We start from the raw sequence: 25,924 nt of genomic DNA on the forward strand, positions 1-25,924 counted from the left end.
TTCCGTTGGCAGTCTCATCTTCTGTTTAATTTTTTCTTTAGTCTCACTTCCTGCTGTGTTGGTAAGAAGTGATTTGCTAAGATAATTGTTTTCATTATTTTAAGAAACAAAACTTTGATATAAAAAATGTAAAATGGGGACCAACCATTGAAGTGTTCTTGTGTTAGAATACGTCAAGCTTAAAGAAGGCTGTGTGGCGAGTCATGCATTATGAGACACTGCAAAAGCATATTTGGTAACATCTTAAAATGACAATACAGCTCTCAAAGCTGTTACATTGCAGAACCCAAGGTAATATGCATGAAAGATAATAGATGTGGAATAAAATGTGCTACAGAATCTATTTAAAAAAGTTATAAAATACACACCAATTACAAGGAGTCAAAAAAGATCTAAAAAAGCAGCAAATTCCTTCCATAATATTGTGACAAGTAGGAAAGAGGGTCTCCAGGGCTTCAGGTAGCTGCTACTGGAAAGAAATAAGTAATACTTATGAAAGTATATAAATGCAATCTTTACACAAGCAGTGTGCTTAAAAAATGTGGCATGTTTATAATTTTGATTTCCAAAAGCATGAGTGCTTTACAAACATTGATGCATTACCCACATAAATGTTTGACCCATCCACCTAGAGTGTGCCCATATGCACTCCCACCTATAAAATACACATATTTACGGAATAGTCATAGGTGGGAATAAACCATGTACACACATATGTGCTCATAAGTGACTAGTATTCTGAAATTTATGTGTGTATCAGGCATGTAATTGTTAGCATTTACTTAATAGAATTACCTCCTAAGTGCTGAATTGGGGGGAGGTACTGAAAATACTGGAGGCTTTGGCAAACGACAGGAGTTTTGGAGCAATATGGCCGCTCTTTGAGCATTGAAGGACCTGGAACCCAGGTGGAACAATAGTTAAAGAGAGATGTAGAAAGCATCCCATTAGCAGGGCCCCCATTATGGGCTAATGAAGCTAGGTAAAGTGGGGACAGGGAGTGACAAAAGGATCCAGGAGCCCCCCCCCCCCCCCCCATTTCATTAGTGTTTGTTTCCCTCCCTTTACCGGGTAGTAAAGCAGCCTGCTAATTCACTTTTGGAATTGATTCAGGCTGTAAATGGATTTGATCTGTCTGCTTCCCCCAGGGGAGGAGGATGGGGAGGGAGGGAGGAGAGGCCGAGGAGTGTGCCGTAAATACAGCCCATGTCTGTCCTTGTACAATGATATTAAACTCTGCTAATGTTGATATTCAAACCCCTTTGCTGTCACTCTCAACACATTCCTCTCACTCCTTCCATTCACTTCCTACCTGCCAATTCCTTTTATTTTTCTTCCGCCTCTACGCCTCCCATTTCCTCTTTTCCCATCACTTCTCTTCATCCCCGTCACCTGCTTTGTTCCGTTTAACTCTCCTCTCTCCAGCTCCCTCTCTCTAACCACTTTCTACCTAATCATTCCAGCCGTCTCGCTCCCTTACTCTTCTCCTTCCACTTTCCATTTCTCATGCTGCCTCTTCTCTTCCTCCCCCACTCCCAGATTTATTATTTTCCAACTCAACCCCCAATTCAATCAATTTGTTTTTACCCTGGAAAACACAGTCTCGTGTTACCGAACAGTCATTAAAACACACTCTTACGGTCTCCTGCCAGTCACGTGGCTCATAGGAAAGGCAATTACGACATGTTAGCTAATGAAGTCTCCGCATTTTGCAACATTTCAGATGTGTTTGCAGATGGCGGGGCCGGCCCAACCATTAGACGAGACTAGGCAGTTGCCTGGGGTGACAGCTTCTAGGGGCAGCAAAGAATAGCTGCTGTCAAAGTAAAACAGTAGATCTTGATAGCCACACAAACATTAAGAAGCACTGGCATCTAATTTGACCTGAATTTTTATAGGATGTTTGTATGATGATTGTGATTGATGCATTTAATTATCAAAATGGAGTGGAGGAGTGGCCTAGTGGTTAGGGTAGTAGACTTTGGTCCTGAGGAACTGAGTTCAATTCCCACTTCAGGCACAGGCAGCTCCTTGTGACTCTGGGCAAGTCACTTAACCCTCCATTGCCCCATGTGAGCCTGCCATGAGTGGGAAAGCGCAGGGTACAAATGTAGCAAAAATAAAATAGATACTATTGGAGATTCTACATGGAATGTTGCTATTCCACTAGCAACATTCCATGTAGAAGGCTGCGCAGGCTTCTGTTTCTGTGAGTCTGACGTCCTGCACGTACGTGCAGGACGTCAGACTCACAGAAGCAGAAGCCTGCGCGGCCACATTGGTGATCTGCAAGGGCCGACTTCTACATGGAATGTTGCTAGTGGAATAGCAACATTCCATGTAGAATCTCAAATAGTAGCAACAGTGGAGGAGTGGTCTAGTGGTTAGGGTGGTGGACTTTGGTCCTGGGGAACTGAGGAACTGAGTTTGATTCCCACTTCAGGCACAGGCAGCTCCTTGTGACTCTGGGCAAGTCACTTAACTCTCCATTGCCCCATGTAAGCCGCATTGAGCCTGCCATGAGTGGGAAAGCGTGGGGTACAAATGTAACAAAAACAATCTGGGCTAGGGGGCCTGAAAATTAATTGAAGGGGGGTGTAAGACTGAAGATTTGACTAGAGTGCCCATCAGCTCTGGCAATGGAGCCTTTACTACAATGCAGCCTAGACCAACCCAACCATTAGGCAAGACTAGGTGTTTGCCTAGGGCAGCAAAAAGCGGCGGCAATTAAAGCTAAGCAATAGTTCTGGCAGTCACAAACACTCAAAGAACCATCAGCTCATACTTGTACACACAGGAAAAGAGGACATTTCCAAAGATCCCATTTACCTGGGTCAACGGCTTTGGAAATTATACGCTAGCACCTACGTGAAGGATATGTGCATAAGCACGCACATTCGTGAACCTCCACTACCCCAGCTGCAAAGGACTTAAATATAAATACACATATGCATCCAGCTTCTCCTACATAAGCGCGCAACTGTGGAACGCACTACCAAAGGCCATAAAAACAATGCACGACCTAACAATCTTCCGAAAACTACTGAAAACCAACCTGTTGAAGAAGGCATACCATAATGATCCATTCTAAAAACTAGACAACTAGACTTTACATGAACTAGACACAACCGAACTCTTTACACTAGACTGATAGTAACATAGTAACATAGTAGATGACGGCAGAAAAAGACCTGCACGGTCCATCTAGTCTGCCCAACAAGATAAATTCATATGTGCTACTTTTTGTGTATACCTTACCTTGATTTGTATCTCATTTTCAGGGCACAGACCGTATAAGTCTGCCCAGCACTAGCCCCGCCTCCCACCACCCAATCTCGGCTAAGCTTCTGAGGATCCATTCCCTCGGAACAGGATTCCTTTATGTTTATCCCGTGCATGTTTGAATTCCGTTACCGTTTTCCTCTCCACCACCTCCCACGGGAGGGCATTCCAAGCATCCACCACTCTCTCTGTGAAAAAATACTTCCTGACATTTTTCTTGAACAAAATCTGAGTATTGCCTAGGGATCATGAAGTTAACTAAGGGCAGCACAGGGCTGATGCTCTTGCACCCTCCCCGACTCAGGTACAGCAGAGACCTGACAGTGGTGAAAAGAATAGCTGTTGCAGAGAAGACATATGAGAGTGTGCAGGGAGTGGCCCAAGTTCGCCAGGAAGTCCACAATGCAAACAGAAGAACGGGAACCCTAGCAGTCTCAAAGACACGCCAAACACAGTGAAGGTAACGCACAAACGAGACAACGTTTAAGATGTGCAAATTGTTTCTTTTAGAGTCATTGCATGTTTTAATAATCAATTTGAATATCTTAAACATCGTCTAGTTTGTGTGTCATCTTTGCTGTGTTTGGCATGCCAAGTTCACCAGGACCATGCAAATTGTTCTAGCTCCCTGTCCCCCTCCACTCCCTTCTCCCTTGCATTCACTGGCTCATTAGTTTCCCCATGGTCAACCAGCCCGGCAGTAACTCTATAACTCAAAGCAACAGTGAAATTAAATTAGAAAATGATTAGACACTAATTATTTTATAGTGTTACCAGTGATTTGGGACATTAAGTAAAGAGCATCCTTTTTCAGCCTGAGATATTATACCCGACCCTATCAGCCTCTGAGATTTCCATGATGGCTTACATTCAATTTTCTTTCCTTATCTTCCTTCTATAGCGATACCGAGAAGGTCAGAAATGTGTATCTTTATTTCTATATCACACTTTAGTAGTTTGATCTCTATGGGGGCAATTCTATAAACTGGCATCAGAGTGGAGGAGTGGCCTAGTGGTTAGTGCAGTGGAACATGGAATGTTGCTATTATTGGTGATTCTACACAGAATGTTGCTGACTGGAGGAGTGGCCTAGTGGTTAGAGCACTGGTCTTGCAATCCAGAGGTGGCCGGTTCAAATCCCGCTGCTGCTCCTTGTGATCTTGGGCAAGTCACTTAACCCTCCATTGCCTCAGGTACAAACTAAGATTGTGAGCCCTCCTGGGACAGAGAAATATCCAGAGCACCTGAATGGAACTCACCTTGAGCTACTACTGAAAAAGGTGTGAGCAAAAAAAAAAAAAAAAGATGTAGGTGCCACCGTTGGGCACACTTAGCTCTAAATCTATAATGGCTTCTGGGTGTGCCTAAGCCATTATAGAATATTAGCTTAAAGCCGCTTTGGTGTGCTGACAGGCATTAATAGCAGGTGTAAGATGGTACACCTAAGTGTGCCATGCAGTGTGGACAACTGATAGTATTCTATAAGTTGCACGTGATGCTTGGTGTTATGCCAATGTTCCACCCAACACAGCGTGGACATCCCCACAAATATCAACACCCCAGATCACACCCTTCCTATCTCAGACACTTGAAAATCCTCGGCATTACAATGGACCGTAACTTAACACTAGAGAGCCAAGTGGCATCCACAACAAAGAAAATGTTCCACTCAATGTGGAAACTCAAACGTGTGAAGCAGTTCTTCCCGAGGGAAACATTTTGCAACCTGATACAATCAATGGTATTAAGCCACTTAGATTACTGCAATGTAATTTATGCGGGATGTAAAGAACAAACCTTAAAGAAACTTCAGACCGCTCAAATCACGGCAGCTAGGCTTATATTTGGTAAAACGCGATTTGAAAGCGCAAAACCCCTCCGTGAAAAACTACACTGGCTCCCAATCAAAGAACACATTGCCTTCAAAATCTGCACCCTGGTTCACAAAATCATCTACGGAGAAGGTCCGAGTTACATGACAAACTTGATCGACTTACCAATTAGAAATACATCCGAATCGACACAATCTTATCTAAATCTGCACTACCCAAGCTGCAAAGGCCTTAAATACAAAACAACTTACGCATCTACTTTTTCCTACATAAGCACACAACTGTGGAACGCATTACCAAAAGCCTTGAAAATGACGTACGACCACCTAAACTTCCGGAAATCACTAAAAATCAACCTGTTTAAAAAGGCATTCCCTACCGATCCAACTTAAATGCCTAATCTCTGCAACACAACCAAACTAAAGCACGTAATGGACATAACACAACTCTTCTGTTCTCCGATTCCCTAATGTGGCTGTGCCACATGAATTTGATCTTACCACAACCTCACCCAGTATTTGTTCACAACGGAGCCTGCAAAGGCCTCTCCGGTGCAGAAGCTTAGCCGAAATTGTGTGGCGGAGCAGGTGGGGGGAAGAGGGGTTGGTGGTTGGGAGGCGGGGAACAGGCCCATGCCAAGGGTCTGTGCCGCCCCCCCGCAGACGAACAGTTGGTGCCCCCCCGCGCCCCCCCCCCCTTGAAGATGATCGAGGCGCGCCCTGGGGGCCTTTAAATCTTTTACTTGCAGTTGCAGCAGCGTCTGTGAAAGCGGAGCGCTGCCGACGTCTCCCTTCCCTTCGCACTGTTGGTTCCCTCAGTGTCCCGCCTTCTTCTGACGTCAGAAGAAGGCGGGACACATGGAGGCTCATTTTCAAAGCACTTAGCCTCCCAAAGTTCCATAGAAACCTATGGAACTTAGCCTCCCAAAGTGCTTTGAAAATATGCCTCTGAGGGAACCAACAGCTGCTGCGACTGCAAGTAAAAGATTTAAAGGCCTCGGCGGCGCGGGGCGAGGGTAAGCACCGCGGCGGCGCCCTACAGAGGTGGGCGCCCTCCTGCGGTGCTTACCCCACTTACCGCATCGGCACGGCCCTGGCGGGGAATCCTGCTGGGCAGACTTATACGGTCTGTGCCTTGAAAAAGACAGGTACAAATCAAGGTAAGGTATACACATATGAATTTATCTTGTTGGGCACACTGGATGGACCATACAGGTCTTTTTCTGCCATCATCTACTATGTTACTATGTAAGCCACATTCAGCCTACAAATAGGTGGGGAAATGTGGGATACAAATGTAACAAATAAAATAAATAAAAAAATATGTATGCTCTCTTGCAGTTATGAATACTGGTTGCAGAGTAGCACTAAAATGATAAAGGGGATCATATGAGAAAAAGCTAAAGAGGTTAGGGTCCTTCAGCTTGAAAAAGAGACGAGGGGGGATATGATTGAGGTCTACAAATTCCTGAGTGTTGTTGAACGAGTAAAAGTGAATCGATTTTTCACTCTTTCAAAAAGTACAAAGACCAGAGGACACTCAACAAAATTACATGGAAATACTGAAATATCTTTTCACTCAACGAATAGTTAAGCTCTGGAACTCTTTGCCGGAGGATGTAGTAACAGTGGTTAGTTTATCTGGGTTTAAAAAAGGTTTGGACAAGATCCTGGAAGAAAAGCCCATAGTCTGCTATTGAGACAGATACAGGGAAGCTACTGCTTGCCCTGGGATTGGTAGTATGGAATGTTGCAACTATTTGAGTTTCTGCCAGGTACTTGTGACCTGGATTCGCCACTGTTTGGAAAACAGGATACTGGACTAGATGGACCATTATGGCTATTCTTATGTTCTTATGTTATGTTCACCTAGCACTTACGCACATAACCTTCAATTGTTGGTGCCAATCATGACTAAAAGTGCTAGTATTTTATAACACACACACCTACATAGGTTGCCTATAGTTAGGTGCCAGCTTATAGAATAGTCTTTTCTCCCTGTTGCCATGATTTTCATTTTGTTCTTTCCCAGTGTTTCTTTCTATTTTTCTAGTTCCTTGTTCATGGACTACTTTTGCTGACATACTACCTCCAAACTCAAAAGGTCTGCATGCACTGCCAGCTTATATAAAATCATGAGGACTTACACATGATGCATATAATACCTTTATGTATTATTTGTTAGTGATAGATTTCTCTTTAATATATTTCTGGAGGAAAACACATGTGAATTTGTTTGCCTTTATAAAGCAGCTCGTCAAAAAGCTGCCATACCAGTTACACCTGCTCTGAAACAGGAGAAACTTCTGTGTCTACATGGTCATAAGAATTGGAATGTATACCCTGGAACATATAAATTGGATAAAAGTGGGTGCTGCGATTTCTGAGTGTTTATTTTTATGCATTTATATGCCTGGGAAATGTTTTAAGCACCTACTTGAATGCATAATAATGCTGTCCAACCCACTTAAGGTGTTTATAAAATTACTGGCCAAAAAGGTTGCCCACAAAGTCATCAGTCCGCTCATAGAGAAATGCCAAGAATTGGGGATTTGTTGAGGACGTTACATAGTTGTGAGGGGGAGAGTGTACTTCACTTTTTTCCCTTCCTTTCTCTACCCATGGCCCATCATTCATGGCCTTCACTAGTTTCTGAGTTCTTGCAATAAGGAAGCTTTTCCCCTAATCAGCAATGAGATACAAGGAGAGAGGCAGAGTGCCACAAGCAATTGGAATCATACCCGTAACAGTATTTTTAAATGTATTTGCTGAATAATTTTTTAAAGGAAAAAAAATCACAGTAATTTAGTAAATATGTTTATTAACAAATCCTGGGTGGGTTGTGGACCCAGATAGGGTTTCTTAGATTTGCCAGCAAGCTCCAGGTCATTGGAGACAGGCTGATCCAGTCCTGATTTTACTCAAGTGCATCTATGAACATATGACTGCAGAAAAACGGGGCTAAAACCAAGACTGGATCATCTAGGTCAGAACTGAACTGGAGTCAACTGGTAACCCTATCAATGTTAATGTGGTACAAATAATTTTACAATGGGTTGTGTTGATTTATTTATTTATTTGTTGCATTTGTATCCCACATTTTCCCACCTATTTGCAGGCTCAATGTGGCTTACATTGTTCCGTCATGGCGATCACCATTTCCGGAGTGAGAGATACAAGTGGTATTACATTAAAGATCATGATTGGCATAGTAGATTAAGCAGTCAAGTATAAGAGTTCATATTCGGAATAAGAGATGAAGTGGTATTGCGTTGAAGTTCAATCGTGGTAGAGTAGACCTTGGTAGTCGAGTATAGAGAGTTAGGTTTTATCCAGTTCAGGCTTGAGTTTAGTTGTCTGGTAACTCTGCTGATCCTTTCTCTATCTGTTCCTGCAGGGGCAGCTGTCTTGGCACAGGAAGATGATCTGGCAATGTCTCTTCATTTTATGAATTTTGGATCTAGCCCCCTATCATCTACAGAGAGCAAGCTGGAGGGTCTGAAGAACAATTTTATTGAGAATCCTCAGTATTTCTGTGATGCCTGTAAGAGACTGCTCATTCTTGAGGGCCAAGCTGCAAGTGTTTTAAATCACCTGGCTCCCCTTCCCCCTTGACCCATTGCTTTTGAGGATACCAGGAGAGTTGATGAAATGAGAAGCTAAAAAAACCCAATGATGTCAGTATTCAGAGGCGTGGCTGCCGTATAACTTTAAACCTGTTGAGCGGTATTTTAGACAGGGTGTTAAATCGCAAGGGAGATGGTCAGGTTAGAACATCTCAAGTTCCGCTAGTATTTTAGAACAGGATCTCCTGACACAGAGCCTCTTCTAAAATACATGGAGAAATAGATGTTTAATTGCTTACTACAGAGCCAACGCAAGAGTGGAAGACACCATGAACGAGTCCCAAGTCACTCAATGACACAAAAAATATTTTATTCTTCAGATGCTTTCAGGAGACACTGACAAGATATACCCAACACAGGCTGTGTTTCTGCATGCAAGTCTTCATCAGGGGTCCTGTTAAAAGCTATTGTTTGCTACCCAAATCACCAACATTTTGACCAAAGTTTGGTGCTATGTAGCTTACATCATATATACTCTTATGATGTTTATATAGCTCTGTATGTTTCCATAAATTGGCTTGCTGTTTAACAGGACCCCTGATGAAGGCCTGCCTGCCCACACCAATTGTAGGGGAAAAGAGTAGAAGAAAAATCCTTTCTGGGCCCCAGATGTGGTGATCAAATGGACTACTGTCTTTTCTTAATGTCTAATAGCATCACTTGGACCAGTGTTACCCTGAACTATTTCAGTACCATCATGATGAGCTCTGTTCACAAAATATTCAAAGATTTCATCATATCCAGGGTGAATAGTCTCTTCCCCTGGAAGTGGTAAGATCTATTTTTCTGTTAGCAAGAGAAGTTTATTATTCTGGAAGTAGGAAACAAGAGAGAGGAAGTCAGAGAAGGAAGAACTAGAGATTTGCTGTCATTTGGAGCAACATGGGGAAATGTCAACAACATACCTCCATGTTGCATGTCATTAACAAACGAAAACAAGCAAAAACAGCACAACATTTTGTGTTTCTTTGTTTGCAGGTAGTAGTGCACACTGTTAATGACATTGCTCCGATAATGATGAAATGGCCATGAAAATCGGAATAAAATAAAAATTCCCACAATTGACATGAAATGAGGCTTTTCTGGCTGCTACTCCTAGTAATTACATGTTCTTACCATATCCATCCATGCAGGTGTCCATCACATCAAGCGGCGAGACATTGTGTTGAAGTGGGAGCTCGGAGAAGGTGCCTTTGGCAAGGTCTTCCTGGCCGAGTGCTACAACTTGACTTCTGACCAAGACAAGATGTTGGTGGCCGTCAAGGTAGTTTGCAATCATGTTGATGGTTGCACTTTAAATCCTTTTAAGGGTATTTTAGGGGGAAATAAAGGTCTTCACAAAGAACTGAAAACTCTGACTCTACCTTCCATCTTTCAACGTCTCCCTTTGTCCAGCTCACCTTCCTCTTTTTCTCTCATGCTCTTTCACCTTCTTTCAGGTATCCGTGTACACCAAGGCTGCACATATCAAGCCCTGGCTTTCTGTTAAACAGAAACCAGAGTTCTACAGTATAAAATTATTGAGTTCCCCTTCCTCTAAATCTGAGCTTCCAGCTTAGAAGGAGTATGACCCAACCCAATGCAGCTCATCACAGCTGACCTCCCTCCTTCCTGTCATCCATGATTAGTCCCTGCTTTCCTCTGAAGTCCTAATGATGATCCTTAGTAAGGGACACACGTGGTGGCCACTCCAGTAGAGCCCTGAAAACGTACTTCCCGAATCCTACCTGTAGGTGTCGCTGTTGGACAGTGGTTGGGTGTTCTTTTCCCTTCCCTCGTGATGGGGATGTGAACATTGGCGCCACAGAATCCCTAGCTCTTGAGGAATAGGGGAAGGAGGGAGGAGTAAGTATGATACAGGTCTCCCACAGCACTGCCACTGAGACACCAGACCCTTTGATAAATGTGGTTTTAAATCAGTGACAGAAATCCAACATCACAGGTAGTGGCAGGGCAAATCCTTTTCTGGTTTAAAATATATATCTCAAGGGCAATGTATCCAAATGGATTAGTTTTGCAAATATTTGTCAGTAATGAACCTCAATCAGGGAATTTGTTATATATAATCGCAGTCTCTCATTCTTATCGCTAATGTTCACTGTAGTACTTGCATCATGTCAAAGAGAGTTTCCCCTTGTCTCAGCTGTTGGGGGTGGGGTGGGGTGGGGTGGAGTGTGGCCTGACTCACCTCATGGTCTCAGGCCCCGATGCACAAAAGTCACCGTTAAACACCGTGCACGTTTCTATTCGCTGGTGAACTTAGCAATTTTGAAACAGCGACCGATACCCAAAGAAAATTGCATGCAAATCAGAGGCACGGAAAATCTGTAAGTGGCTTGGTAGGGAAAGTGTCGAGCACACGCGCAGAACAGTCTCTCAGTAAGCGTCGATGTTCTGTGCACGTACTAGTCGCTTTACCCTGCTCGGCTTTCCACTCCTACGGCGCACGTGACCAGCTAAAACATTACAAAAATGTTTGTGTGTTTAAGCTTGTTTATTTCATTTAAAAGGCTATTGCAAAACAGTTATGGAACTTAAGAAGTTGGGGGGGGGGGGAAGCTTTCGTTTGCTCAGTTGAAGTGGGGTTTTTTTGGGGGGGGAGGGGTTGCTTTGTTTACATTTGCTAGCCCTTGTCTGCTGAGGGCTGGGCTATTTAACACAAGTACTGTACCAAGTGGTCCCTCCCCATGACAGCTCCAGACTTGCCAGAAAAATTTGCACATGAAAGGTAGGCAGGGCCGCCGAGAGGGGGGGCAAAATTCCCCCGGCCTGAGCCTCCAAGGGGGGCCCGGCGCCGGGGTCAGGCCACCGGCGCTGCAGTCCCCAGTCTCACCTGCCTGCCTCCACGGCTCCGGGTCCCCTTCATTCAAAGTGGCAGTCGCAGATCGCCTCTCTTCTGGCCTTCCCTCCCTGTGTCCCGCCCTCATGGAAACTGGAAGTTACATCAGACGAGGACGGGAAACAGGAAGGGAAGGCCAGAAGAGACGCGATCTGCGACTGCCTCTTTGAATGAAGGGGGCCCAGAGCCGTGGGGGCAAGCAGGTGAGATTGCGGACTGCAGCAGCGGCGGGAGTGACAGGGGGCGGCTTTGCCCCGGGCCCGACCTAGTTTCTCGGCGGCCCTGAAGGTAGGTACTTCTTTCTGTGCATAGCTCTGATTGCTCATTTTAATACTAATGAGCAGTGTGTAATACATTTGCATTGAGTTATCAGTAGCTGCTACAGTGAACGGTAAAAGGGAAGCAGAACCTCTTTGTGCATTAGACACTAAAGCAAATGTTGCAAGGTCGGTATGCTTTGTGCATCGGGCCCTGAGTTTCCACTTTAAGGTGACTGGATGCAGTGCATCCCAGGTTGGAAATGACATGTGCTCCACTGCCACTACTCCTCAGCGGTTCTTCATTTTGGTTTTATCTTGGACACGCTCCAGGCCCTTAAGGAGGCAAGTGAGACAGCACGGCTGGACTTCCAGCGAGAGGCGGAGCTTCTCACCGTCCTACAGCATGAGCACATTGTCAAGTTCTATGGGGTCTGCACGGACGGGGAGCCCCTCATTATGGTGTTCGAGTACATGAAGCATGGAGATCTGAACCGCTTTCTCAGGTGAGAGACTCACAGTCCTTCCCCCCCCCCCTCAAATGTTGCACCTCCTTCTCAGTGTCTTTCTCGGGCTGCCACCTGCCACCAAAATCCCATGCCCTAGGAAATGAGAAAATGAGACAGGGTAATCCATTGAAATTACATTATGATTAGAGGTAACTCTGCACTGTGCCATGTGTCACTTGAATGATTGTAAACATGAGGGTGATAATAAGCAGTCCATCCACAAGCAAGCAGTGGGCTGATTCATGACTGGCTTGTGTTTTCCTTCGAATCTTATATATCATCACTGAATGCACCAAAGAGACAGACTGCCAAATCTGCTTCCATTTAGGAAGGTGAAAAAAGCTTTAATAAGACAGAACAAATTCACCACAGGCAGCACCAGTGCAAGCTACACATACATACACACACACACACAGCCTCACCACAGACAACAGCGACGCCTACTCACACACACACAGTCTCACCACAGAATAGGTTCAGCGACACCCACACCCACCCACACGCACACTGCCTCATCACAGAACAGATTCACCACAGGCAGCAGCAACACCCACACACACACACACACAGTCCCATCACAGAACAGGTTCACACCCTCTGTCCACAGCTGTATATTCCATAACTAAGGCTACAAACTGTGAAGTACGTTATCAGTATTTTTATTCTATATCCACTTTTTCTCTGCTAGACCTCATGGACTTCCAGCATACTTTAGGCTGTACTGCTATCATGTCCAGTTTTAATACAGCATTTGAGTCCTTGTGTCCAGTCTGATCGCAGGGTTGGGTCTGATGACTGTACGGGCCTACTGACTTCTTTAGGATATATCTGAAAATGGGAAGGAGGAGCAGATAGAGACCTCTGAATCCCTTGTACACCAAGGAGATCCTGGAAAGTGAACTGGAACAGCATTTCACTTACAGCCAGGGGAAACATCATGCCATTTCTCCACATCAATTTGGATCCAGAAGCAGGGGCACCGTGATGGAACTGGATCGCAGTGTTCAACTGGGCCGATCCACTTGTTCTTTTCCCTACCCGGCTCCTGGAGCTAGCAGGGCCCTCATTTCATTAGGCCGTGTCTCCTGTTAATTATGAGCTGCTCCCTTCCTATTATCCCCTGAAATTGCTGCTCTTCTCTTAACTCCGTCACCTCCACTCCTCTTGCACGTCTCCCCCCCCCCCCCCCCCCCCCGTCCTCTTCCATTATTGCTTTGCTTCTTTCAAGCAGTCTGCTCTTTTCGGCTAATGCAGCATTTCTTTCAATATTGATTAGATTAACCGTCTGAGAGGCTTAAATAGAAAAAGATTGCCCATCAGCTGGAATAAACAGAGACTTTTCAATTGGCCCCCCAGGTATTGCAGACAGATGATGTGCTGTCAGTGGCCTCACTTAGCCGGCGATGCAGGGAGGCGCAGATCACGGGGCAGAGGCTGCATCAGAAATGCGAAGGGAACTGGCACCGCAGCTTCTGAGTCTGCCTAACTCAGGCCGCCATCACCGGTCGTCAGGGATCGGAGATGGCATCGGTGCCAGTTTTTGGCCAGGTCGCATCATGCTTGAATTGAACTCGTCTTCCCCCCCCCCATGGCAGCTGGCCGATGCAAATGCACAATTTGATTCCGAAGAATTAGAAAGATTCCACCAATGATTAGAGGCCTTGTGATGCAATGTGTAGCCTATGATGCCCCAACATGAGCTCAAGTCCCACGCTGGGATTTCTGTCAGGTAGCCAACTCAGCCACCCATCAACTTTTGGTCAGTAAGGGGGCAGTTCCATAATGCTGGTGCTTAAGCCATTATAGAGCTCTGGCCGCTTTTTAGCCACACCCACATAGGCCAGGTCAATGGCTGACACAAGTTGGCGCAGCTAATTACGTCATGCAATGCACGTCACTGATGATATTCTCTAAGTTGCATGTTCCTCTCGGTGACACACCCATGAGCTGCCAAGTGTTCACCCCCCCCCCCCCCCTTGCAGCTGGGTACTATTTATTTATTTATTACATTTGTATCCCACATTTTCCCCCATAGCAGTAGGCTCAATGTGGCTTACAGGTTCTGGAGAGGAGAGTACCAACTCCGGGAATATATACAGAGTGGAAGGAAATTAGAGTAACAGTAGGTGCAAGGGAGCTGAGAAGGTTCCGGAAAAGAGAATACAACTCGGGGACGAATATATAGTAGCATATAGAGAAAAGAAATCCCAATGAGGCTGATAAGTCTCCGAGCATGAGACTACAGCTTCAAGTCACTTCACTGGCTTCCTGTCCACTTCCACATTTAGTTTAAACTTCTCGTACTGACCTTTACATGCATCCACTCTGCAGCCCCCCCATTTCCTCTCCGCTCTCATCTCTCCCTACATTCCTCCGCGTGAACTCCGCTCACTGGACAAGTCTCTCTTGTCGTCCTCCTTCTCCTCCACTGCTACCTCCAGGCTTCGCTCCTTTTCTCTCGCGGCACCTTATGCCTGGAATAGATTTCCTGGACCTATACGTCTAGCTCCATCTCTACCTGTTTTCAAATCTATGCTGAAAACCCACCTTTTCACTGCTGCTTTTAAATTTCCCTCCCCTTGTCCCTTCCTCCCTTCTCACCCATTACTTCCCTCACCCGTAACTGTCTTGTCTGTCTGTATTATTTAGATTGTAAGCTCTTTTGAGCAGGGACTGTCTCTTTGTATCAAGTGTTCAGCGCTGCGTGCGTCTGGTAGCGCTATACAAATGCTAATAATAATAATAGTGAGCAATACAGAGTAGGATAAGGGTAGTAGTACACTTAATTATAACTGGAGTGGTAAAATTCGTACAGTTTGAAGTAATAGGATTATGTGGAAGGGGCATTGTTCATTCCTTAGGTCGAAAGATGTGATGCATTGTTCATGAATTAGTTATTGCACTTAGGGACTAACTTATAGAATAGTGCCTGGAGCACCTACGACACAACTGCAAATTATTGGCGCCCCTGACACATGTAACTAGCGTGCAAGTCTAGTCACCATTTTATTTTATTTGTATCCCGCCTTTACCCAAAGCGGGTAACTGAAAAAAACATACATACGATTAATACCCTAAAACATAGCAAAGAGCAAAAGTCAACAGCAGTTGATACATCAACCCAATTAGTTGCAAAACAATCACGTCAGTAAGCTTCATTCTTCTAGAAAGGCCTTTAAAAAAACAGTGAGTCTTTAAGAATCGTTTGAAATGTCGAATATGATCACACAGTCTTAAATGTCCGGGCAAACCGTTCCGTAACGAATGCTCGCATCTTTGTAGCCGCATAATGATACATTGCTGGAGAAGGCAAACAGAGCTGTTTAGATTTCTCAGATCAAAAATAATCAGGCACAGTCCCGTATACTACTACTACTTGACATTTCTATAGCGCTACTAGGGTTACGCAGCGCTGTACAATTTAACAAAAAAGGGGGGGCAGTCCCTGCTCGAAGGAGCTTACAATCTAAAGGACGAAATGTCAAGTTGGGGCAGTCGATTTCCTGAGTAGAGGTGTAGTGGTTAGGTGCCGAAGGCGACATTGAAGAGGTGGGCTTTGAGCAATGATTTGAAGATGGGCAGGGAGGGGGCCTGGCGTATGTGCTCAGGGAGTTTGTTCCACGCATGGGGTGAGGCGAGGCAGAAAGGGCGGAGCCTGGAGTTGGCGGTGGTGGAGAAGGGTACTGAAAGGAGGGATTTGCCTTGCGAGCGGAGGTTACGGGTAGGAACGTAAGGGGAGATGAGGGTAGAGAGGTAGGGAGGGGCTGCAGATCGAGTGCATTTGTAGGTTAGGAGGAGAAGCTTGAACTGTATGCGGTACCTGATCGGAAAATAATCAGGCACAGTCCCGTATACATAGACATAATTGAAATCTTATCACTTGACTGATCAACCTCCCTACCACTAATGAATAAGCATAACCACTTCAATCTCTATGTCGAACATGGTCTCTCCATAGTCGATGACCTAAAGAATGATACAACCCAATTTCGTACTCAGGAACGTTCATGTATTACCATAATTTATTCTTCCTTAACATATATATGCACATGATATGTATCTATACCATGATCTGTTCACGTATGTTATGTTACATGTATGTTACCATGTATGTATGCAACTGTTACCCGGAAATGGCAACCGCCATTAAGACAAACGTAAGCCACATTGAGCCTGCAAATTGTTGGGAAAATGTGGGATACAAGTGCTACAAATAAATAACTACATGCTGTGTATCAACACAAGAACCTTGATCATAGTAGATGACGGCAGAAAAAGACCTGCATGGTCCATCCAGTCTGCCCAACAAGACAAACTCATAAGTGCTACTTTTTCTGTATACCCTACTTTGATTTGTATGTCATTTTCAGGGCACAGACCGTACAAGTCTGCCCAGCACTATCCCCGCCTCCCACCACCTAACTGGCACAGACCGTATAAGTCTGCCCAGCACTTTCCCCGCCTCCCAACCACCAGCCCCGCCTCCCACCACCTAACTGGCAGCAAGTGTAATTTTTTTTAAATACTGGAGTAATTTGTTCTGATCTATGAAGGGAAGATAGTGGAAACTGGCAAGTGGTTAGTCAAATTCGATGGCTCGTAATGGTTATGACAAAGGTCTTTTTCAAGACCATCTCACTAATTCAATTCGAAAAGCTTTCTTTACATCTGGAGATTGTGATATTCTTTGGTTTAAAAGACTCCTGATGCAGGCCGTTGGGCGGAAACACAGTGTTGTGTCCAGTTTTTGATTAATACATTTTCTTAAGCATGTGGAGGAGTAGCCTAATGGTTAGTGCAGCGGGCTTTGATCCTGGGTAACTGGGTTCAATTCCCACTGCAGCTCCTTGTGACTCTGGGCAAGTCACTTAACCCTCCATTGCCCCTGGTACAAAATAAGTACCTGAATATATGTAAACCACTTTGAATGTAGTTGCAAAACATCAGAAAGGCAGTATGTCAAGTCCCAGTTCCCTTTCCCTATTTGAGATTCTACATGGAATGTTGCTACTATTGAGATTCTGTTGCTACTATTTGAGATTCTACATGGAATGTTCCTATTCCACTAGCAACATTCCATGTAGAAGCCTGCGCAGCTGCGTTGCTGATCTGCAAGGGTAGGCTTCTATATGGAATGTTGCTAGTGGAGGAGTAGCCTAGTGGTTAGTGCAGCGGGCTTTGATCCTGGCAACCTGGGTTTGATTCCCACTGCAGCTCCTTGTGACCTTGGGCAAGTCACTTAACCCTCCATTGCCCCAGGTGCAAAAAACTTAGATTGTGAGCCCCCTAAGAACAGAGAAAGTGCCTGTATATAATGTGTACAGTGCTGCATATGTCTAGTAGTGCTATAGAAATTATTAATAGTCTCTGGAGTCCATGGTCCAGTCCCACTATCTTCCCTTCTATTTGCTCGCTCCCCATGGGACCATAGATTTCTCCGCCGAGGCGGATTTCTGCTGATCTAGACACTTCCAGTAGTGTTCCTAGATTGGTTGTCACCCAGGGCGAATTGCCACTGTGCCTAGGGTTACCATATGGCTCCAGAAAAAGGAGGACGCATTGATCCAGTCTGGGTTTTACTTCCATTGAAAGCAATGGAAGTAAAACCCAGACTGGCTCAATCTGTCCTCCTCTTTCTGGAGCCATATGGTAACCCTAACTGTGCCCCCCTGGCACATCACACCCCCAGCAAATCACAACCTCCCCCCCAGTGCATCACCTCTACCCCCCTTCCCAAACGCATTGCTGTTACCTCCTGGGAGTGCAGGGAGCAGTCGTGCGGCTCTTGGCTCTGCCGGTTTCCTGCCCCGGAACAGGAAGTCCTGCCACGTCCTACCCACAGGAAATTGCATCAGAAGAGGCAGGACATGGCAGAGGAAAGACCCAGAGCCTGGGCAAAAGCAGCCTGTCTTAGGCTGTTGCTGCCGGCAACTTGCACACAGTTTACAGGACCGCAGAGATGGGAGAGAGGAAGAGAGATACTGGGTAGGGGTAATGGATTTGATATAGTAACATAGTAGATGACGGCAGAAAAAGACCTGCACGGTCCATCCAGTCTGCCCAACAAGATAAACTCACATGTGCTACTTTTTGTGTATACCTTACCTTTTGTACCTGTCCTTTTCAGGGCCCAGCACTATCCCCGCCTCCCAACCACCAGCCCCGCCTCCCACCACCGGCTCTTGCACAGACCGTATAAGTCTGCCCAGCACTATCCCCGCCTCCCAACCACCAATCCCACCTCCCACCACCGGCTCTGGCACAGACCGTATAAGTCTGCTCAGCACCATTCCCGCCTCCCACCACCGGCTCTGCCACCCAATCTCGTCTAAGCTCTTTAGGATCCATTCCTTCTGAGCAGGATTCCTTTATGTTTATCCCACGCATGTTTGAATTCCGTTACCGTTTTCATTTCCACCACCTCCTGCGGGAGGGCGTTCCAAGCATCCACTACTCTCTCCGTGAAAAAATACTTCCTGACATTTTTCTTGAGTCTGCCCCTCTTCAATCTCATTTCATGTCCTCTCGTTCTACCATCTTCCCATCTCCGGAAAAGGTTCGTTTGCGGATTAATACCTTTCAAATATTTGAACGTCTGTATCATATCACCCCTGTTTCTCCTTTTCTCCAGAGTATACATGTTCAGGTCCGCAAGTCTCTCCTCATACGTCTTGTAACGCAAATCCCATACCATTCTTGTAGCTTTTCTGTGGTTCATGTAAAGTGGTTTACATTTCCTTGGGCTCACAAGTTTTTGTACTTGGGGCGATGGAGTGACTTGGTTAAAGACCTGCAGTGGGAATCGAATCCTGTTCCTCAGGTTTTCAGCCCACTCTATTAGCCATTAGGCTCCACTCCACTATGTATGTGATATAAATATGTAAATGCACTATTTGCACATGGCTATGTTTCTATATTTATTTATTTATTTATTTATTTATTTATAATGGCTATAGTGTCATTGCAGGTTGATATTTCCATACAGAGTAATAGATCTGGATGAATCTTGTCTTCCAACCTTCCTTGCCACAGATCCCATGGCCCGGATGCCCGGATCCTTGATAATGGAAACGGACAATCCTTTGGGCAGCTCAGCCTGAGCCAGATGTTGCAGATTGCCACACAGATAGCCTCGGGCATGGTCTACCTGGCCTCCCTGCACTTTGTTCACCGTGACCTCGCCACCAGGAACTGCTTGGTGGGCAACAACATGGTGGTCAAGATCGGTGACTTTGGGATGTCCAGGGACATCTACAGCACAGACTACTACAGGGTGAGTGAGCCTGCGAGAAGTAGGGATGGGCTGTCATTTGAAACCAACGTTGCCTGCTATATTGTATAACTAGGTGCAGTGCCGTAGCGAGGGTGACTGACACCCGGGGCAGGTCGCCGCTGCGCCCCCCCCCCGGGTGCAGCACGGCGCCCCCCCCCCCCCCCCCGAGTGAGCTCTTTCTTTCTTACTTACTTTAGAAGCGAGGGGCGGGCGGGAGGGCCAATCCGCCCCTGAGTTCACGACGCTGGGAGCTGCGTCGGCTCCATTAGTTCCTTGCTCTCTCTGCCCCGGAACAGGAAGTAACTTGTTCCGGGGCAGAGGGAGCAAGGAACCAACGGAGACGATACTCCCCCAGTGGACCGCCCCCCCCTTCCTACGCCACTGACTAGGTGATAAAAAGGCTTTATTTGTGCCACTGTAAAATGTCCCGACATGGCCACGTTTCTCCTCACTAGATAAAAACCTTTAGAGAGATACTATTAAAGCATGGTTGCTTAGTAAAGCAATATTAATGTGTAAAACAAAATGATGTGCAAAAAGGCGTAACTAAAATTGACACAAAAATATTGCATAGTTAGCCTTATTATCTACTAGTAAAAAAGGCCCTTTTCTGACACAAATGAAACGGGCGCTAGCAAGGTTTTCCTCGGAGTGTGTATGTAAGAGTGACTGTGTGTGAGAGAGAGAGAGTGAATGTGCGAGTGTGTGTGTGTGAGAGAGAGAGTGAGTCTGGGTGCGAGTGTGTCTCTGAGAGAGAGTGTGTGCAAGTGCGTATGTGAGACACAGTGTGAGAGAGAGTGTGTTTCACACAGATACAGTGTGTGCGAGAGAGTGTGTGTGAGACACAGACTCTCTGTGAGACTGAGTGTATGAGACCAAGATAGTGTGTGAGTGACTATGTGATACAGTGTGAGAGAGAGAGTGTGTGTGAGAGAGAGAGAGTATGTGTGTGACAGAGATACCTCCCCCCCCCTCTCTGGTGTCAGGCCCCCCCTCCCTCTCTCTCTCTGGTGTTTGAGCGTTACTGTGCAGGACGCTGTGCTTCAAGGAACTGACCAATCCTATTTAATAGAATGCACCTCCAACATTCTGAAGCCGAGAAACCTCGTGTGGTTGGTCACTTCTGCTTGTGACGAACCCGGAAGTACGTGATGTCAATTCAGGAGATGGATACAGAGAGCAGGAATGCCTCAGCCATGCAGTCAGCTTCAGAATGTTGGAGGTGCCTTTTATTATATAGGATTGGTTTGTATCTAATAATTACCCTATGCTGTTTGACCCTGCCTCTAATAATTCATTGGTGGTTTGTTCCTAACTCATGTTTTATGAAGATGTTTTAATAGTGTTTGATATTCTGGATTGGTGTTTATGTCATATGATTTATTCTGTGTTTTTATGTTTTGCCACACAGCTGTTTTAGCCCCTGACGCAGCCTTTAGTGAGGTGAACTGTGGCCAGATTGGGACATTTTTCAGAGTGACACAAATAAAGCCTTTTTATCATATTAGACATGAGTACATAAGTATTGCAATACTGGGTCAGACCGAAGGTCCATCAAGCCCAGCATCCTGTTTCCAACAGTGGCCAATCCAGTTCACAAGTACCTGGCAAGATCCCAAAAAAGTACAATACATTGTATGTTGATTATCCTAGAAATAAGCAGTGGATTTTCCCCATATCCATTTTAATAGTGGTCTATGGACTTTTCCTTTACAAAGCCATCCAAACCTTTTTTAAACCCCGCCAAGCTAACCGCTTTTCCTACATTCTTTAGCAACAAATTCCAGAGTTTAATTACATGTTGAGTGAAGAAAACTTTTCCCTGATTTCTCTTCTTTGGACTCCTATTCTATGGTGCTGCGCAACCCAAATGGGGACGTGGCCATGGGAGGGGCATGGGTGGGTTAGGGACGTTCCAAATGCTGACGTGCACTGTTATAGAATACTGGGCTACACGCCCAACCTGCATGGCAAGATTTACACCAAGTTTCAGCTAGTGTAAGTCCTCAAATCCCACAGTTGGGTGTGGGAATCCCTCTAAGCGTTATTTATAAACAGTGCGCAACCCAGAGCGTTTTTTATAGAATAGCGCTTATCACAGATTTTTCCCGGTGCCTAACTTTGAGTGCCGTTTAATGAAGCTGACTCATAGTGTGCACATTTTAACAAGAGAGCACACAATTAATCTGGCATTCATTGGAAACAAAAAAGGTCCGAATGAGATGAACATTTTCTGGGTGCCCAGCTCTAGTTAGAGGCAGCACCCTGGAGCTAGGGAGGGAAGACTCCTGTTAAAATCTGAAGTTTTGGAATCCAAAAATTAAAAACAAGAAAGCATGCTTCTGAGAAATTCTTGGCTTTTCAAGCAGCAAGGCTTTGGAAGAACTTTGCTAATTCCTCAACAGTACCTTACATTTAGAAGGAAGATTAAAACATGTTTATTTAAGAAATTAAACCTAAAACATTAATCTTCTTATAAAATAGTGTTATTTTTATGTAAAGTAATTCCCAGAGATTGTTCTGACCTCTTGACTTTTGTAACTGTGAGGTGATAGCAGGATATAAGTTAGAAATGTAATGTATTAACCAGGGCTTTTTTTGAGGGGGTACTTGGGGGTACTGAGTACCGGCACCTTTTCCATTGTCTGCTACCTCCTACCCACCCCCATCCTCCCACCCTGTCAGACTGTCATAGTAATGCTTGAATGTTTTCACTTATATACACTGTCAGCTAGCACATTTGCTTATTTCCGATCTGACGAAGAAGGGCAACCTTCGAAAGCTAATCAAGAAATGTATTAAGTTATGTCCAATAAAAAAGGTATCATCTTATTTTCTTTTCCACGTTTTATTTTGTTTGATTTCTATTGATAACCTTAAGAGTGGACTAACACGGCTACCACACTCCTCCATTGTCTGCTAAAATTGACCCCTTTTTCCCTAAGTTTTAATGAAAGAGATGAGGCTCTACACACCAATTCTGCCTTGTCATAGATTCTGTGGCTGGTTGCAGGGGGCCTGGCTATTGTGGGGAGGGTCCCTCAGTGATCACCCCACCCCTGAAGGGTGGCCTAGTGTTTGAGTACCGGCACCTTTTTTGTTAGAAAAAATGCACTGATTATTCCTGAAGAAGCATTTCTTAACAGTAAGACAACACTTACTCATCTTCCCCCACTCCTCCACCAACCCCTTCCTCCCCCCCCCCCACCCCCAGTCCAGGTGCAATGCTGAGAAACATGGGAGCAGATCATATGAAGGGAGAGATTGTCCAGGGGGTTGGGAAGCTAACAGGTTGGTACCAGTTGAGCAGGTACAACAGGGATAGGGACAAGTTCTTTGACCGTCCTCACCAAGAAACCTGGCACAAAATCAAGTGTAATAAATGAATGCATTGGAGATCCAACATAAAGAAAAAAAAAGTCATTACCCAAGATACTAGTTTTAGATAATCTGGCATTAGAAGTCTCTAGAGGTGTCAGGCTAAAACCAGACGTGGTCTCGGTCCTGTCGACTTGGCATGGAGCCTTAGACACTTGGGAGCCATATGCGTGACCCAACCGGGTTGGCCTGGTAGAACATAATGACTGACATGTTTTTGAGATGAAATGATGTTGATAGACCTCGTAAACTGATGATTGAGTACAGCCAATTCCCCCTCCCCCCCCCCCCCCATGCCAGAGTGAATTCTGAGTGCCTGCAAGAGAGAACCCATCGGGTTCGAGGAAAGCCATCAGTCTTCATCCTGATCAAGGACTCTGCTGGGATCTGAACTTTGCGGCATCCCAGATAGGAAAGGATCATCTTTTTCCCTTTCAGCTCCCCTGCATCTGCTCGCTTGTCAGACACATATGCATAATTTAATGCAAGCCCCAGAACGGAAAATGCGGATAAGGCACATCATTGTGAGCACTTAAGGAGAGGATAGAAAGGAAAAACAGTATCCCAGTGGGCAGACTGATTTGGAGTCCAGAGTGCCCAGTGCATGAGTGGGACGAGAATGCCATACTTTGGCCGAGTGCTTCACCAAACAGTGTGTTATAATGACTACAAGACACTTTTTGGATCTATCAGCTTGACAGTGCATAATCCCACTCCTTGTATATAATTGTATTTATTCGTTGCATTTGTATCCCACATTTTCCCACCTATTTGCAGGCTCAATGTGGCTTACATAGTACCGTAAAGGCGTTCGCCAATTCCGGTATAAACAAATACACAGTGATGCTGAGGTAGAACGAAGTTCGTGTGGAACAGACTCATAGGGAATCGTTGAGAGGAAGGGTTATGTTCTGTCCATTACGTGCTTTGATTTCGTAGTGTTGCAGGGTTCAGGCATTTAAGTTGGGTCGGGAGGGTATGCCTTTATGAACAAGTAAGTTTTTAATGATTTCCGGAAGTTTAGGTGGTTTCACGGCTTTTGGTAATGCATTCCAGAGTTGTTTTTTTGTTACATTTGTACCCCGCGCTTTCCCACTCATGGCAGGCTCAATGCGGCAGGCAATGGAGGGTTAAGTGACTTGCCCAGAGTCACAAGAAGCTGCCTGTGCCTGAAGTGGGAATCAAACTCAGTTCCTCAGGACCAAAGTCCACCACCCTAACCACTAGGCCACTCCTCCACTGTTGCTACTATTTGAGATTCTACATGGAATGTTGCTATTCCATTAGCAACATTCCATGTAGAAGTCGGCCCTTGCAGATCACCAATGTGGCCGCGCAGACTTCTGCTTCTGTGAGTCTGACGTCCTGCACGTACGTGCAGGACGTCAGACTCACAGAAACAGAAGCCTGCGCAGCCTTCTACATGGAATGTTGCTAGTGGAATAGCAACATTCCATGTAGAATCTCCAATAGTATCTATTTTATTTTTGTTACATTTGTACCCTGCGCTTTCCCACTCATGGCAGGCTCAATGCGGCTTACATGGGGCAATGGAGGGTTAAGTGACTTGCCCAGAGTCACAAGGAGCTGCCTGTGCCTGAAGTGGGAATCGAAGTCAGTTCCTCAGTTCCCCAGGACCAAAGTCCACCACCCTGTGCAGCCTTCTACATGGAATGTTGCTAGTGGAATAGCAACATTCCTTGTAGAATCTCAAATAGTAGCAACATTTATGTAGAATCTCCAATAGTATCTATTTTATTTTTGTTACATTTGTACCCCGCGCTTTCCCACTCATGGCAGGCTCAATGCGGCTTACATGGGGCAATGGAGGGTTAAGTGACTTGCCCAGAGTCACAAGGAGCTGCCTGTGCCTGAAGTGGGAATCGAACTCAGTTCCTCAGTTCCCCAGGACCAAAGTCCACCACCCTAACCACTAGGCCACTCCTCCACCCGTGTACTTATGTAGGAAAAGCTGGATGCATAGTGTCATTTGTGTGCTACTTATAGGGTAGATTCGAGAAAGAACGTGCAACAGTCAAAGCATTTGAGGAACTTTCTTTCTGCTCAACTGGGATCTAAGATTTTTGTGGTGAAAAGAGGAGGCAACAGGACTTTCATGGCTAATCACAGTTTGCTACGTATAAACTGAGGGAAGCACTGAAAACTGACTTGTGCAGGGTCAGTGGCGGGGCAGGGCTGGGGACTGGAATTGAGACCCAGGGACACAGTGATCCACCTCAAGGCTACACAGGAACTCTGATCAGGATTTACAGGATTTCTGATTGTGAAGATCTAGGTCACAATTGTTTCATGTTTCCTTGAAAGATAAAACTTCGTTTAAAACTGATGTTTTTATAAAATCCCCTGAAAATGCAAAATCTTTAAAAACACATAAAATTGCAAAACTTTTAAAATATAAAAAAGATTTCCACATCTGATTATGGCACATTGTGTTTCGCCCATTTCTCCAGATGTGTCTTTCCAAATCTTTGTCCTACTCACCTCCCAGTGCGCTGTTAACACCTTTTTCCTCTTTGTAGGTGGGAGGCCGTACCATGCTGCCAATCCGATGGATGCCCCCGGAGAGCATCCTCTACAGGAAGTTCACAACCGAGAGTGATATCTGGAGCTTTGGTGTGGTGCTCTGGGAAATCTTTACCTATGGGAAGCAACCGTGGTACCAGCTCTCCAACGCAGAGGTAGGAGATAACGGGGCTCCTGCTGAACTTGGGAAAAGGGAGGAGGGTGCAGGAAGAACATGGAATACATTTCCTGGTCTTGGAGCAGCACAGCCAGAGCTTGGTGCAAGAATATTAGCAGGGGCATTTTAGAAAGAGATGGGCGTCCTTCTCCCAGGGTCGCCCAAATCGGCATAATCGAAAGCTGATTTTGGGCGTCCTCAACTGCAGTCCGTAGTGGGGATGACCAA

At 45.4% G+C, this 25,924-nt stretch overlaps 1 protein-coding gene across 1 annotated transcript in view; it reads left to right on the forward strand.

Annotated features, from left to right (window-relative positions):
* NTRK1 (neurotrophic receptor tyrosine kinase 1) overlaps positions 1-25,924 on the forward strand; it is a 98,271-nt gene that overhangs the window by 66,293 nt on the left and 6,054 nt on the right. Inside the window, exons 11-15 of the mRNA XM_030188231.1 lie at positions 8,511-8,657; positions 9,873-10,003; positions 12,169-12,341; positions 19,377-19,617; positions 25,536-25,694. Coding sequence (XP_030044091.1) covers positions 8,511-8,657; positions 9,873-10,003; positions 12,169-12,341; positions 19,377-19,617; positions 25,536-25,694 — 851 coding nt within the window. The remainder of the gene's footprint in view (positions 1-8,510; positions 8,658-9,872; positions 10,004-12,168; positions 12,342-19,376; positions 19,618-25,535; positions 25,695-25,924) is intronic.

The sequence above is a fragment of the Microcaecilia unicolor genome, chromosome 14, assembly GCF_901765095.1.
Source record: "Microcaecilia unicolor chromosome 14, aMicUni1.1, whole genome shotgun sequence".
Classification (NCBI taxonomy): domain Eukaryota; kingdom Metazoa; phylum Chordata; class Amphibia; order Gymnophiona; family Siphonopidae; genus Microcaecilia; species Microcaecilia unicolor.